The following is a 16,463-nucleotide window of genomic DNA, read 5'->3' on the forward strand; positions in this document are numbered from 1 at the left end:
CCAGTGGCTTCCAACTCCTTGGTTGGCACTTTTGTTCAGGGTGTGCGGCATCTGGTTCCTCCTAGGAGGGATCCTCTGCCCCCTTGGGACTTGAATCTCGTTCTGTCTGTGTTGCAACGTGCTCCTTTTGAACAGATCAGGGAGATCTCGTTGTCTATGTTGTCCAAAAAGGTCGCCTTTTTGGTGGCGATCACTTCGGCTCGCAGGGTGTCGGAGCTGGCAGCTTTGTCCTGCAAGTCTCCGTATCTGGTTGTTCATTTGGATAAGGTGGTCTTGCGACCTAATCCTTCTTTTCTTCCGAAACGAGTTTCGGAATTCCATCTTAATGAGGATATTGTCTTGCCTTCGCTGTGCGCGAAGCCTAAACATCCAAAGGAGGTGAGATTACACTCTCTGGATGTTGTTCGGGCGATAAGGGTTTACCTTAAATCGACTGAGTCTTTTCGAAAGACGGATTCCTTGTTTGTTCTTCCAGAGGGTCCTCGGAAGGGCATGGCGGCGTCGGCCTCTACCATCGCCAAATGGATCAGGCAGACCATTGAACAGGCCTATGCTTTGCAGGGGAAGGTTCCCCCTGTGCCTGTGAAGGCGCACTCTACTAGATCTCTGAGTACGTCTTGGGCCTGTCGTCATGGGGCTTCTGTGGCCCAGGTGTGTAAGGCGGCAACTTGGTCGACCGTGCACACTTTCACAAAATTCTACAAAGTAGATGTTCAGGCATCTGCGGATGCTTCCTTTGGCCGCAAGGTTCTTAGTGCGGCGGTTTCCTAGGGTCCCTTGTGGGGACCACTGGCTGTTGGGATAAGTTTTTTATCCCCTGGTTATTTGTTTTTTCCTGGGTTGTTGCTCCTGTTGAGCACCTGTTTTTTCCTGTTGCCCAGCTGGGTTCCTTCCTTTGGTAAGGTTCCTTTCTTTGATGCGGAGACTGCGTTGCCTTTTCGGCGTGGATGCGTTTCCCACCCCTCATGTTTGCACTGCTTTGGGACGTCCCCATATGTGACGAATATGAAGAGGCGGCGACTGTCGGAGGACGTAAGAGAAAACTGAATTTTTGTAAAATCTTACCTGTAAAATTCCTTTCTCTGAGTCCTCCGACAGTCGCCGCCCCGCCCCGCCCCTCTTTTGGGGTTTGGTTGTATACTCTACTGCTATTCCACTAAAACTGAGATATGGTTGCAGGAAGTAGGAGGGTATTGACTGAGGGGACCACCCCTTGAGGGTGGGATATGTTAAAAGCTTTAATGTTAACATATTCTGTTGCCTAGCTACTCCTTCGGAGCAAAGTCTAATACCCCATATGTGACGAATATGAAGAGGCGGCGACTGTCGGAGGACTCAGAGAAAGGAATTTTACAGGTAAGATTTTACAAAAATTCCGTTATTCTCTGCTAAAAAACAATATATAATGTTTGGGTGTTCTAAGTAATTTTTCTTGCACAAAACACTGATTTTTCTATTTACGAGAGTAGTGTCAGAATTGGGGTGGTAAGCAAGTGGTTAATGGTAATGCAACCTGACTGTGATACAGTCACAAATACATTGGGTTTAATTGGGCTTTAAATGGTCACGAAAGGCAAAACCTTTTTTCATTTTGTATAGAGTAAGGGAGGGTTATAACCCCTGTCAGTTTTTTTATGGCCATTTTTTTTCCATGGCAGAGATTTCCCCTTTTATATTCTGTCCCGTAGCCAAATCAGGAAGGTAGAGGAAATCCCAGGGTGTCACCATGTTCAATAGAACTAGTGCCCCCTTTGGAAGATTTGCCCTTTATTACTTTTCTGGTCTCAACCCCAAATTTGGGAATTTCTTTTACTGTAACTTTTGATGATAATGGTAAACAAGACAAATAGGTTAAATCTCCCTAACGAGGGCACAGACAGCAATAAAATCTGAAGAGTTCTAATCCCTCCCCACTCAATCCAAAAAATGTCTTTAGAGACACTTTTCTGCTCTCCAAGTCTCCATACACTGCCGGGCTGCCCCCGCATGTCCCCGCAGTGTCCGGACTCCCGGCTCAGCTGTCCTTTACTAAAACGGAGCCGCTACTTCCTGTATAGATTTGGCTCACAGGCGGAGTGATATCAGATGCACACTGCCTGTGACAGGAGGAGCCATACACAGGAATCAGCAGCTTTGCTCTATAGCGGGCTGCATGCTTCCCGGGCTCAGACACAGACAAACACAGTGCCCACTACAAGCAAATCTCTGCAAGTACCACTACCTACCCACTACTGTTACCATATACTGTCACTGTGAGTATGTATATGTATATGTGTGTGTATATGTATGTGTGTGTGTGTATATATATATATATATATATATATATATAAAATAATATGCACAGGCATAGCAGCCCACATTACATTATTATATAGTCATCAAGTGTCTGGCCTACCTGGTGATGACTGGTCCTGGCGCTCCGATCTGATGGCCTGGTCATTAAGGGGGCAAATCCTTGCGGTTCAGAAGTTGTTAAACCTGCAGGAGGACCAGTGTTTTTATTTATAAATTACAATTGTTTCAGGCCTGGTTCACATGTATGCGAGTTGGCAGCCCACATTTTCACAGGCATAGCTGGCCATTTATTCGAATGGGCATGGGCTGCTATGCCTGCGTTTTCAGCTGAAAAAAGATGCATGCAGAATTTAAAAAAATGCAGCGGCCGTGAAATCCATCCTGCTTTTGCACCAAGTGACTTACCTGCAGTTCCTGCACATGCAAACTGTGTTTTTAAGTGCTGGGCCCACGTATATAAAAACGCACAAACGGTCGCATGGTGCAAAAGCAGGATGGATTTCAAGGCCACTGCATTATTATAAATGCATGCACCTTTTTTTTTGTGGAAAACGAGGGCATAGCAGCCCATTCAAATCAATGGGCTGCTATGCCTGTGCAAATGTGGGCCGCCAACCCGCATACATGTGAACCAGGCCTAAAGCAATAGTAAAGTAATTTTATAAATAAGAACACCAGTCCTCCTGCAGCTTTAACCACTTCTGAACCGCAAGGATTTGCCCCCTTAATGACCAGGCCATTGGATCAAGGCCACTTGAAATTAGGGATGCACCGAAATGAAAATTCTGGGCCGAAACCAAAAATGCAGGATGCCCTTGGCCGAAAACCGAAAATGACTTTTTCCCCCAAATGATTTTAAAATAGATAGAAGAGGGGCATACACCAAAAACAGGCAGCGATGTACACCTGTCGCTGCCACCCTGTCACAGTATATGTACTGTGACAGGTTGGCAGGAGGTTAATTTAATTACTAATGGTATTTGTATTATGCAGCATGAGGGGGTTAATGTATTGTCACTGATGAATTAGTGACCGACCAGTTGCAGTTAATCAACCCCTTTGTGCTGCATTAGTGCAACCAGTATCAGTGTTAATTAACATTGTTTGCACTGATACTGGTTGCACTAATGCAGCACAATTAATTAACTGCCACTGGTCGGTCACTAATGCATCAGTGACCAGCAGTGGCAATATGTTAACCCCCTCATGCTGCATAATACTAATACCATTGGTAAGCTCGCCTCAGCTTCCCTCCCCATCCCAAGGATGCGATCTCTTTACTCTCACTCTGCTCCTCCGGTCACTGTCCTTCCTTTCAAAAGTCCCGCCTCTGGCCGGCGGCCCGCCTCCCTGTGATGTCACTACTGCTACTACGATCTGTGCAATTGTGCATGAATGAACTGACACACCGGGCGGGCGGGCGGGCGAGTGGCCGCTAATAGCTGTAACTATGTGAGAGCTTCACTTCACTTCCCTGTCAGCGGGACTATGTGTGTGAATGAACTGACACACTTGGCGGGAGGGCGGGCGAGCGGCCGCTAATAGCTATAACTATGTGAGCGTTTCACTTCCCTGTCAGAGGAGATACCCGCATGACAGGGAAGGGAAGCGCTCACATAGTTACAGCTATTAGCGGCCGCTCGCCCGCCCTCCCGCCCGGTGTCAGGTCAGTTCAGTTCATTCATACACAGATCGTAGTAGGGACATCATTGAGAGGCGGGCGGCCGGCCAGAGGCGGGACTTTTCAAACCTGCGCTGCGCTCTCCTCCTTCCTCACGGCGCCCATTAATTTCGGCATTTTTAACCCATTTTCGGCCGAAATGGGATAGGCTCATTTTCGGCCGAAAATGTTGGTGGCCGAAATTTCGGTGCATCCCAACTTGAAATTATATAATCATATAATTGAATACCGTAATAATACCTTAGCAAAACCTTAATCAATTAATTGCAGCATGGAAATCTGATACTGTCACATGCCTACTTTACACAGATCTCTAATATTCTATCACAAGTGATGTTGGGCAAGTTAGATATTTTACAAAGAAAGCTTATACAGAGTTCATACATTTTATCCAAAGACATATAAACATACTAAAGATATAATTTGTAGTTTTAAAAAAGGTAGTCTCGGGTTCAAGTAGCCATAAGGGTTATTGATAGAGCATAAGACTAAATACACAGAATTGTATAACAGTCAGGCAATGATTGTTAATCACTTACCGACTGCCCGCCTCAGTTTTTACTGCAACAGGCTGGCTCGGCTGCGCGAATCGACGTAGGGGTACATTGGTTCGCAGGAGTGGTGCTGGAGGGCGAGCCGCACCGGCGGCGGCGTGCTTCTTCCCCCGCTAGGCTGCAGGGATTTTGATCTATGGGATCGGCGGCCGCAATTGCCACCGGGCACCAGCGATCACTCCCCGCTGAGAGAAGACGGTCAGCTGTTGTAAACACAGCTGACCGTTGTTCTCTCTGAAATGATCACAGAGGAGCGCCTGTGATCCTTCTATATAGGATCACAGGTCTCTGTGTTAATTTCACAAGCCCATCCCCCTCACAGTTAGAAAACACTCCCCTAGGCTCACAATTAACCCTTTGATCACACCTAGGTTAACCCCTTTTCTGTTAGTGTCATCATTACAGTAACAGTGCATATTTTTAGCACTGATTACTGTAGTAATGTCACTGGTCCCCCCAAAAGTGTCAAAAATTTCAGCGGTCCGATCTGTCCGCTGCATTGTCGCAGTCCCGCTAAAAGTCGCAGATCGCCGCCATTACTAGTAAAAAAATTAATAAATAAAAATGACATAAATCTTTCCCCTAGTTTGTAGATGCAATAACTTTTGTGCAAACTAATCAAAATACGTTTATTGCGATTTATTTCTTTTTTTACCAAAAATATGTAGCAGAATACAACTTGGCCTAAAAGGATGAAAAATTTAGATTTAACTTTTTTTATTTTTTGGGAATGTTCTATAGCAGAATGTGAAAAAAAAAAAAAAAAAATATATATATATATATATATAAAATGAGGTTGAAGGATTGTAAGAGGTGCATGAAAGTCAGCCAGCCCCCAGTTTGATGTACTCACCTTCCAGTCTGTCACCAACCAAATAAGACCTGTCTCTTGGTACAAAGAACAGGGGTTTAGTTGACACACATTTGCAAACGCATGTGAAAGCTGCAGAGCCACGTCACAGCACCCTGTTTAAATCTGCAGTCCTACACTCTTAATTTAGTGTCCTCACACTGGAGGCACATGGCCGCTAATGGGTGGATGGGGAACAGGTGAGAGGGAGACAGCCCAACCTCCCCCAACCCATCCCCATGCACGACTGGCTATTGTCTCAAAAAGTTCAAATAATTAGGTTAAAATATAACCATGGTGCAAACTGGAGAAGACCAGCTGAAAAGCATTACACCTCCATCCCCTTGGTGGATGCAGTATATGGATAGGAAGGGGAGGTTGGGCTGTCTCCCTCTCACCTGTTCCCCATCCACCCATTAGCGGCCATGTGCCTCCAGTGTGAGGACACTAAATTAAGAGTGTAGGACTGCAGATTTAAACAGGGTGCCGTGACGTGGCTCTGCAGCTTTCACATGCGTTTGCAAATGTGTGTCAACTAAACCCCTGTTCTTTGTACCAAGAGACAGGTCTTATTTGGTTGGTGACAGACTGGAAGGTGAGTACATCAAACTGGGGGCTGGCTGACTTTCATGCACCTCTTACAATCCTTCAACCTCATTTTGTGTTTTGTTATAGGGATGGAGACGCCAGGCAACACCAGCTTGGGTCTCATCTAAAGTCCCACCTAGTCCAATATGTTTAAAGCAACCAGGGATGGAGACGCCTTGCTTACAGCTTGGTGCCTCATCTAAAGTCCCACCGTGCGATTTTCGTGCGTTTTTGGTGGATGCAGTTTTTGATTTGACCCTAGTGTTTTCCGTATACAGGGATGGAGACCAATAGCATGACCTGCTTGTCTCATATAAAGTCCCAAAGGAAATAAGGGATTTCAAAGGCAGTGTGCTTTACAGGCCATGCCCCATATATAAAATCCCTTCCTATCCATATACTGCATCCACCAAGGGGATGGAGGTGTAATGCTTTTCAGCTGGTCTTCTCCAGTTTGCACCATGGTTATATTTTAACCTAATTATTTGAACTTTTTGAGACAATAGCCAGTCGTGCATGGGGATGGGTTGGGGGAGGTTGGGCTGTCTCCCTCTCACCTGTTCCCCATCCACCCATTAGCGGCCATGTGCCTCCAGTGTGAGGACACTAAATTAAGAGTGTAGGACTGCAGATTTAAACAGGGTGCCGTGACGTGGCTCTGCAGCTTTCACATGCGTTTGCAAATGTGTGTCAACTAAACCCCTGTTCTTTGTACCAAGAGACAGGTCTTATTTGGTTGGTGACAGACTGGAAGGTGAGTACATCAAACTGGGGGCTGGCTGACTTTCATGCACCTCTTACAATCCTTCAACCTCATTTTGTGTTTTGTTATAGGGATGGAGACGCCGGGCAACACCAGCTTGGGTCTCATCTAAAGTCCCACCTAGTCCAATATGTTTAAATATATATATATATAACTTTTTTTTTTTCCAGAATTGTCGCTCTCCTTTTCTTTTTTTTTTTTTGTTTATAGCGGAAAAAAAAAACCACCAAAAGAAAGCTCCATTTATGGGAAAAAAAGGACATAGTTTATTTCGGTACAGTGTCACATGCGCAATTTTCCGTTAAAGTAACGCAGTGCTGAATCGCAAAAAATGGCCCGGTCATTAAGGGGGCAAATCCTTCCTGTCCAGAACTGGTTAATGATGATTTAAAACCATTTTTCTCTTACGTCCTCCGACAGTCGCCGCCTCTTCATATTCGTCACAATGGGGTATTAGACTTTGCTCCGAAGGAGTAGCTAGGCAACAGAATATGTTAACATTAAAGCTTTTAACATATATCCCACCCTCAAGAGTGGTCCCCTCAGTCAATACCCTCCTACTTCCTGCAACCATATCTCAGTTTCAATGTCTAGCTTGTCAGGAGTAGCTGGCTCTCTCTGTGCTGGGGCTTTGTGCCCCAGACTCTTTCTTCTTTTTTGATTTTTTGTTTGAGTTTTCTCTCTACCTTTACTTAGCTGTTCTTTTTGTCAGCATTAGTTAGTTCTTCTGACGAAGAGGATCATGCGGGCTGGGTCTCGGGCTGATCCCCCTGGTCGCAGGTCCTGGGTCAGTGGCTTCCCAGCCTGCCATCGAGTGTTCAGCCAGGTAACGCTCCTGGCACAGTGAACGACCCATCCCTGTTCAGTGCAGGGATGATTGGTGAGGTGGCTACCTCACTGGACGCTGTGCGGTTTCTTAACCCCCATTTTGTGCGTCTTGTATGTGACTCTCCCTGCCTCATGTGCAGCGGCTTGTTTGCCTTTGCGGGTCCCCCACACCATTGAGAGGTAAGTGTATCTATGTGGGGACCTGTCTGTCTGGGGGGGTTTCAGTCTGGGACTGTGTAACCTGCCTCTGTTCACACTGTTTGTCTCCCTATCACTCTGCTGTATGCTGCGGGCTGCAAGGGGGGGGGGGAGCTGTGTGATACTGTCTGTGTCAGCCTTGTTCAGTGTGAGAAGCTGTGTGCTGTGGGGCATGTTTTGTGGCATGTTTGGGCACAATACAGCGATCGCTGCGGCGATCTGCCATGTTTTTTTATATGGATGGTGTTATGTGCATTACTGTACTGTAGGAGCGGCGGTTTCGGCGCCAAACGGCGCCATTTTGCCTGCACTCGCTCCGGCCGCATGTTCTACATGCATGGCGGCCATTTTCTTGTAGCCTCCCATAGGCTTTAATAGAGCGCCCTGGTCTCATCACTTCCTCTTCTCCTGGGTACACCGATCGAGGCAGCAGCAGCGGCGAGGGTCTCCTTAGGTTTTATCCTTCTGTTCTTGCTATATCCATTGCCTGTGTCAGTTTATTGTCCCTGTGGGGGTCTCATTGTGCTTGTGTGTGGTGCGGTGGGCTGCGCTCGCCGCGCTTGTTAAAGGGGCAGTTAACCCTTTATTCTCCGGCATATCATATTGGGGCAATGGATTCTCAGGAGGGCAAATTTCCTGCCACCTTGGTGGAAAGCCAGGGGACCGCGGTTTCCCTCCCAGGGGGGGATTTGGCCACTATTGTGGCCGGCCTTGCTGCTCAGGTGCAGATGCTGGTGGCTGCTCAATCTACTAAAAGACCCAGAGTTTCTATTTCCTCTGATTCTGAGGGTGAAGGTGATGGGGCTGTTATGGCGGGGGTCTCCTTATCGGGGTCCCGCTCCTCCCTGGATCTAGTGGGGTCCGAGGTGGAGGCTGAGGTTGAGGGGGTTGATAATTCTCCCCCTGGCTCGCCTGAAGAGCTTGCAATCATGGATGAATTGATTGCTTCCATAAAACAAACGCTGCGTTTGCAGGATGAAGTGTGTCCCCCCGCTGCCTTGGCGGCTTATGGGACGCAGAGAAAACGCAGGACGCCGCAGGTTTTTCCCTGCAATGATGATTTTCAGCGCGCTGTTAAGGAACAATGGCGCAATTTACGCAAACCTTTTGCTGTGCCAAGTAGGTTCAAGCTGCGTTATCCTTTTTCGCCTTCCACTGATGAACGGTGGTGTGTACCACCCCCGGTGGATCACGCAATTGCGGTTTTGAACAAATCCACTGCGATTCCTGCAGAGGATTCCCCGGTGTTCCGTGATGCCACGGATAGAAGAATGGAGTCTCTTGCCCGTCATACTTATTCTGTTACGGGTTCTATGCTTAAAGCTCTGTTTGCCTCTCTCATGGCGGCCCAGGCTGTCGCAAGTTGGACGCAGATGCTTAGGCGCGTCCTAGTGGCCGATTCGGCCTCGCCGGCGACCCTGGATATGGTGGATCAAATCCACCAGGGTGTCATGTATCTGTGTGATGTGGACTTGGACTTAGTCCAGTTGGCTGCACGTGTACACAGCGTGGCGGTGTTGTCTCACCGCCTGGTTTGGTTGAAGTGTTGGTCGGTGGACCAATCTTCACGTAAGACCTTAGCCAATCTGCCTTATGATGGGTCTCGCCTTTTTGGGGAGTCCTTGGATGTGTTGATTAAGGGGATCACCGGAGGTAAGAGCACTCTCTTGCCCCATTTCCCCAAGGCTAAGGGGGCTTCTGGGAAGAAGCATGCTAATTTTCGGCCCCCTCAGGGGTCCTTTCGTGCCTTTTGGTCGCACTACAAGGGCAAACCGTTCAAGGGACAAGGCTCTCAAAAGAAGCCCTGGTCTGGTAAACAGAAGTCCGGTCAGTCCGGACCCGCTGCCCATAACAGTGCGGCCTGAAGGGGCGCCCTCACCCAGTTTTGGGGTGGGGGGACGCTTGCTCGGTTTTCTTCAACCCTGGTTGGCCCGCGTGCGGGACAGATGGGTTCAGGAGATCGTTCGATCTGGTTACAAGATCGAGTTTCTCTCTCGGCCGGAGAGCAGATTTTTTCCCTCAAATCTTCAACTGTCTCCAGAGCGTTTACGGGACCTGCACCTGGCGGTGCGAGACCTGAGGGCTCAGGGAGGGGTGGTTCCAGTGCCTCATCGGGACAGATTTCGGGGGTTTTATTCCAATCTGTTCACCGTGCCCAGGAAGGAGGGCAAGGTTCGTCCAATTCTGGACTTGAAGGCTCTAAACCGCTCTGTGCGGGTTCGCAAGTTCCGCATGGAATCCCTGCGGTCGGTGGTGGCTGCCCTGGTTCCAGGGGAATTCATGGCCTCCATCGATTTGAAGGATGCGTATCTTCACATCCCCATTTTCGAGGGTCACCAGAGGTACCTTCGATTCGCCATTGCGGAGGATCACTACCAGTTCGTGGCGTTACCTTTTGGTCTCGCCTCGGCTCCGCGGGTTTTCACCAAGGTGCTTGCACCGGTTCTGGCATTATTGAGAGCCCAGGGCATCTCTGTCCTGGGGTATCTGGACGACATTCTGGTTCGGTCTGCGACCAGCCAGGGTCTGGAGAAGGACCTGTCTGTCACGATGCAAACTCTGCAGGAGTTTGGTTGGATGATAAATTTTCCAAAGTCGACACTGAGTCCGTCGGTTCGTCTTCCCTACCTGGGAATGATCCTGGACTCGGTTCAGGCGAAGGTCTTCCTGCCGGAAGACAAACTCAGAACTCTTCAGGAGGAAGTCAGGTCCCTCAGGGACTTTCCGCACTCGTCTCTGCGGACGTGCATGAGATGTCTGGGATTGATGGTCTCGGCCTTCGAGGCGATTCCCTTCGCCCAGTTTCACACGCGGGGTCTCCAAGCGGAGATCCTGTCCAGGTGGGACGGGCGACCTCAATCTCTGGATCTTCAAATCTCGTTGGGCCATCGCACCAGAAGGGACCTTCTGTGGTGGCTCCAGTCCCCGATGGTGTCGGGGGGCAAGTCTTCTCGTCCTGGCAGGCGGACTATCTGAGTCGCCAGACCCTGGATCAGGGGGAATGGTCTCTCCACCCGGCTGTCTTCCAGATGTTGTGCGCGAAGTGGGGTCTTCCAGATGTGGACCTGTTCGCTTCTCGTCTCAACAACAAGGTGAGAAGGTTCGTGGCAAGGACGCGCGACCCTCGGGCAGACGCGTCGGACGCGTTAGTGGCCCCGTGGCATCAGTACAAGCTGATGTACGCGTTTCCACTGATTCAGTTGCTGTCCAGGTTCCTTCGCAGGTTACACTCGGAACGCAGCACGATGATTCTTGTGGCGCCGGATTGGTCACGCCGGTCCTGGTACGCAGACCTCGTGAATCTGGCGGTCGACGCCCCGTGGCGTCTGCCTCTTCGAGACAATCTCCTGTCTCAAAGGCCGATATACCATCCTGCTTTACAGTCGCTGGCTTTGACGGCCTGGCTGTTGAGACCGAGGTCCTGAAGGAGAGGGGTCTCTCCCATGAGGTCGTTCATACCTTGATCAACGCGAGGAAGTCTTCCTCGGGGAAGGTTTACTACCGTACTTGGAAGGCCTATTTTGCCTGGTGTGAGTCCAGGGGGTTTTCACCCCGCACGTACTCGGTTTCCCGAGTGTTGTCCTTCCTTCAAACAGGTGTCGATCAGCGTTTGGCGCTGGCTACGATAAAGGGTCAGGTTTCTGCGCTGGCCGTTCTTTTTCAACGTCCCGTGGCTTCCAACTCCTTGGTTGGCACTTTTGTTCAGGGAGTGCGGCATCTGGTTCCTCCTAGGAGGGATCCTCTGCCCCCTTGGGACTTGAATCTCGTTCTGTCTGTGTTACAACGTGCTCCTTTTGAACAGATCAGGGAGATCTCGTTGTCTATGTTGTCCAAAAAGGTCGCCTTTTTGGTTGCGATCACTTCGGCTCGCAGAGTATCGGAGCTGGCGGCTTTGTCCTGCAAGTCTCTGTATCTGGTTATTCACTTGGATAAGGTGGTCTTGCGACCTAATCCTTTTCTTCCGAAGCGAGTTTCGGAATTCCATCTCAATGAGGATATTGTCTTGCCTTCGCTGTGCGCGAAGCCTAAACATCCGAAAGAGGTGAGACTACATTCTTTGGATGTTGTTCGGGCGATAAGGGTTTACCTTAAATCGACTGAGTCCTTTCGAAAGACGGATTCCTTGTTTGTTCTTCCAGAGGGTCCTCGGAAGGGCATGGCGGCGTCGGCCTCTACCATCGCCAAATGGATCAGGCAGACCATTGAACAGGCCTATGCTTTGCAGGGGAAGGTTCCCCCTGTGCCTGTGAAGGCACACTCTACTAGATCTCTGAGTACGTCTTGGGCCTGTCGTCATGGGGCTTCTGTAGCCCAGGTGTGTAAGGCGGCGACCTGGTCGACCGTACACACTTTCACAAAATTCTACAAGGTAGATGTTCAGGCATCGGCGGATGCTTCCTTTGGCCGCAAGGTTCTTAGTGCGGCTGTTCCCTAGGATCACCTGTTGGGATCCCTGGCTGTTGGGATATGTCTTTTATCCCCTGGTTATTTGTTTTTCCTGGGTTGTTGCTCCTGTTGAGCAAGTTTTTTCCTATTGCCCAGCTGGTTTCCTTCCTTTGGTAAGGTTCCTTTCTTTGATGCGGAGACTGCGTTGCCTTACGGCGCGGATGCGTTTCCCACCCCTCATGTTTGCACTGCTTTGGGACGTCCCCATTGTGACGAATATGAAGAGGCGGCGACTGTCGGAGGACGTAAGAGAAAACGGAATTTTTGTAAAATCTTACCTGTAAAATTCCTTTCTCTGAGTCCTCCGACAGTCGCCGCCCCCGCCCCTCTTTTGGGGTTTTGGTTTTATACTCTACTGCTATTCCACTGAAACTGAGATATGGTTGCAGGAAGTAGGAGGGTATTGACTGAGGGGACCACCCCTTGAGGGTGGGATATGTTAAAAGCTTTAATGTTAACATATTCTGTTGCCTAGCTACTCCTTCCGAGCAAAGTCTAATACCCCATTGTGACGAATATGAAGAGGCGGCGACTGTCGGAGGACTCAGAGAAAGGAATTTTACAGGTAAGATTTTACAAAAATTCAGTTTTTATTGCAATGCATGCCCTTTAATGTGTAGTTGCCTACATTATCCCTCTGTTATGTCAATTTGACATTTTTCAGAAATCTGCATAATTTCAGAACTTCCCAAGGAGACATGAAATACGACATCACTACTGTAGCTTTTTATTTGTAATTGTCAGGTTTTATAAAGTTTATTCTGGTTTTTGCTATAAGACAATCCCAGCTTGAGTCAATTTTTAAGTATTTACTAATCAGCATGTTTGAGCTTGAATTAACAAGCTTTTTTTTAATGATAGTATCATCCCCTTCCAAACTGTTTCAGTTGGGTGGATTCTTGTAGACTGATGCACCCACTGGCTGCTTATGTATTTTTGACTAAACCATTTTCATATTGCCTTACTATAGTTCCAGGATTCGATTTGTGTGCCTTTTAAGTTTTATGTCTTCTGTAGGAGTCTTGTATTCTGCTGTGTTCCCCATTTCATAGAATAGATTAAAAAGAAAGCAAAGATATTATAGGGACATGGGCACTGGAGGTCCTAAGAGATGAGGATACCAGCATATTACCCAGTAATGCAAGCATCTACCAAAACTGAAAGGAGGAAGGGGGGTATGGCTGAGCCACTGTGTGTGTGTGTGTGTGTGTCAGTAGATGTACACAGCCTGGCTCAGAATCAAGCCCACAAGTGATGGCAATCAACTTGCTATGGGTATGGGGCCACACTCTAAAAAGGAGGAGCCTGGAGCACCAGTGGGGGGGGGGGGGGGCAGAAGAGGAGGTACGGGGCTGCTCCTTGCAATGTTTTTTTCAGGTAAGTATGCCATGTTTACTATTTTAATTAAAAAAACAAGTACCTCATCATGTGGAGGAACTCCAAAAACAATATGCTCTGTTTTTTTGTATTTACGGTTGCATTCTTATTCCCACCATTTATAATGTTTTGTGTAATTGCAGCGGTACTCAGAAGGGCTTGGGGCTTCATGAGAACGGCAACTCTCATTTGGCAGATATAAAACCCCAGCTTTCATGGGTTGCACCAGAAGAAATTGTGAGAGTCATTAAGGTTTGCCAAAAGCTTCTTAATTCAGGATACCAAAGAAGCTGTATGGATGTCATTTTGATGAAGTTGGTGAAGATCTTTGATGCTTTCCTTTATATGCATGGTGAGAACAAGATTTTCATGGGATGATCTTGAACTTTGCCATATGAATGTTTGCTAGAAAGATTACATTTTATTTTTTGAATGTGTATACATATTTCTATGTGCCTCTCATATTTTTTTTATGGGAGCAGCTTTCGTAAACCTACAGTACATACCTGCATTCTTAAATTTAGTGGTTAAGTCACCGCACATATAGTTGGCCGTTCTCTAAAACCTTTAAATAGAAGTTCAACTTTGGCTTACTATGTTCCTTGTCAAGGCTATTATATTCCCAGCCAATTCAACTTTCTGATTAGCAAGGATTTGTTTGTCTTAAAATGTTTTGACTTTAAATGTTCAGATCCTTAAAGCGGAGTTCCACCAAAAAGTGGAACTTCCGTTCATTTGCTTCCTCCCTTCCCCCTCCGGTGCCACCAGGGGGGAGGAGAAGGGGGACGGGTACCTGTTTTTGACAGGTACCCTTCCCAACTTCCGGGAGACGGCACTGCGGCGCTGTCCCTCGGAGTTTGACCCCCCCCCTTCTTCCCCCGCCACCGAGCCAATCCAAATGGGCATGCGCAGTAGGGTCCCGCCTGTGAAGCCGCAAGGCTTCACTGCCATGTTCCCTTACCGGCAATGGCGACGGCAGCACCCGACAGCTGATGGAAACATTAGCTGCAGTGCCGACATCGCTGGACTCCAGGACAGGTAAGTGTCCTAATATTAAAAGTCAGCAACTACAGTATGTGTAGCTGCTGACTTTTAATTTTTGGAGGGGGAGGCTGGAACACCGCTTTAAAACTGCCCGTTGGAATACACAAACTATAAACATCTTGTTTTACTGCCAGTGTACCACTTCTTCCTTTTGTCTTTGTCTTTTACATCTTCCTTGTAGTTATGGTAAAAAAATGTTTTATAGTACAATATACTAGCTGACAATAAAATTCCCGGTGACACAGTATTCACAGTCCTTTAGTATGCACAACATATTAACTCTTCTGACTTCAAGGCATTGGTAAAAATCTTTTTTTTTTCTACGGTAACCTATGGCTGAGGCAAATTTTTTCAGCTATAGTTCTAATCCTGTGTCTTCTTGTGCATTTGCCTAGCCTGCTAATCTTTTCTGGGTAATTCTCTCCAAGCATTTTTTTATCAGCGCATTGTCCCATGTACTACTGCTGTGTGTGTCTCTTCTACTTTGCATTACTTACACCTTTGTGTTTTTTATGGTCTGGTTCTAAGTATTTAAGAATGTTTGCCCAGCCTCTTGCCCTTTTCTTTATAGCAACCTTTCTGACCTGAAATTGTCTAGTTACCTTGTACCCCATACTCTAGTCTTAAGTGTGCTTCATTTTATTTTCTCTTTTCATTTAGTCCTTCATTTGTCTCAATTCATTTAGTCTTTTTTTGCGTTTTGCCTTTGCTACTTCCAACCTTTGTCCTGCTTGTCTATTTCTTCCTTAGCTCATTTCCTTATAATTTCCTGTCTTCACACTCTTGGGTATGTTACATTCCTATTTGGACTTGCACTGTCCCTGGTTAACCCTCTGCTTCTGTTCTGTCATTTGCTTTTTACTGCCTGCACTAGACAGTCACTGCCATCAGCAAGGCTGTTCCAATGGTCACAGCCTTCTGGGCATTGCTCCATTTAATGCTCCAGCTGTTCACATGAGTTTCTGCCTCATCTGTCCTGTTTCCTATAGTTGTTTTTTTTATTTACTTAGCCCTGACAATTTGCGAAGTGCTTAACAATACTGTACATTCACATCAGTCCCTGCCATCAAAGAACGCTTACAGTATAATTGATTTTAACATTTCATTTTGGAATGAATGTAATTTCCTGAATTGAAAACCACATTCATTGTTAAAAAAAAAAAAAAGCTTAGTGGAGAAAAATTTTCCATCCTGCTCTTTTGAATTTTCTTGTTATCAGACATCGACTTGATCTCACTACAGATTGAAAAAAAAAATCAAACAAAAGTTTTTGAATTAAATTCTTATAGTGCACGCATTCCCACACTTTGGCTGTGGGCTACATCTGCCCCGCTACAAGATTTTATCCGCCCACCAGAGAAGGTCAGTGGCCTATCCTCTGTGTGCACTGATCAGTACACAGGTCAGCAGAGATTGCCTATGCTCCTGATGTAAGGGGGAATTTGATGATGACTCTGATGGGGAACCTAATGTAAGGGATACACAGATGGGGGACCCTGATGGGAGTTCTTTTATGGGCCTTATACTGAAAAGATTAGAGACCCCCTGTTCTAATGTATGTCCAGCATTAGGTCTCTATTGCACTTGCATGCATACATATACACACACATACTAGGGCCAATTTAGACTCAAGCTAATTACCATACTAATATGTCTTTGGAGTGGGGGAGGAAACCAGCATACCCAGAGAAAAGCCACGCAAATACAGAGTGGACATGCAAATAGCGTCCTGGCTAGTGCTTTAAGTTAGAAGTACTAACCACTAAGTCACTGGGCTGTTCTTGTATGTGCTTGTCTGTGGTGAGTGAAATGCCCCGGGTGCAGATGATTGGCCCAGTA

The 16,463-nt window shown here is 47.3% G+C and overlaps 1 protein-coding gene across 1 annotated transcript in view; it reads left to right on the forward strand.

The window, feature by feature from the left end:
- ATR (ATR checkpoint kinase) overlaps positions 1-16,463 on the forward strand; it is a 345,838-nt gene that overhangs the window by 48,752 nt on the left and 280,623 nt on the right. Inside the window, exon 7 of the mRNA XM_082249535.1 lies at positions 13,724-13,932. Within this exon, the coding sequence (XP_082105661.1) occupies positions 13,724-13,932 (209 nt within the window). The remainder of the gene's footprint in view (positions 1-13,723; positions 13,933-16,463) is intronic.

Source organism: Pelophylax lessonae (genome assembly GCF_965119305.1).
Source record: "Pelophylax lessonae genome assembly, chromosome: 3".
NCBI lineage: Eukaryota > Metazoa > Chordata > Amphibia > Anura > Ranidae > Pelophylax > Pelophylax lessonae.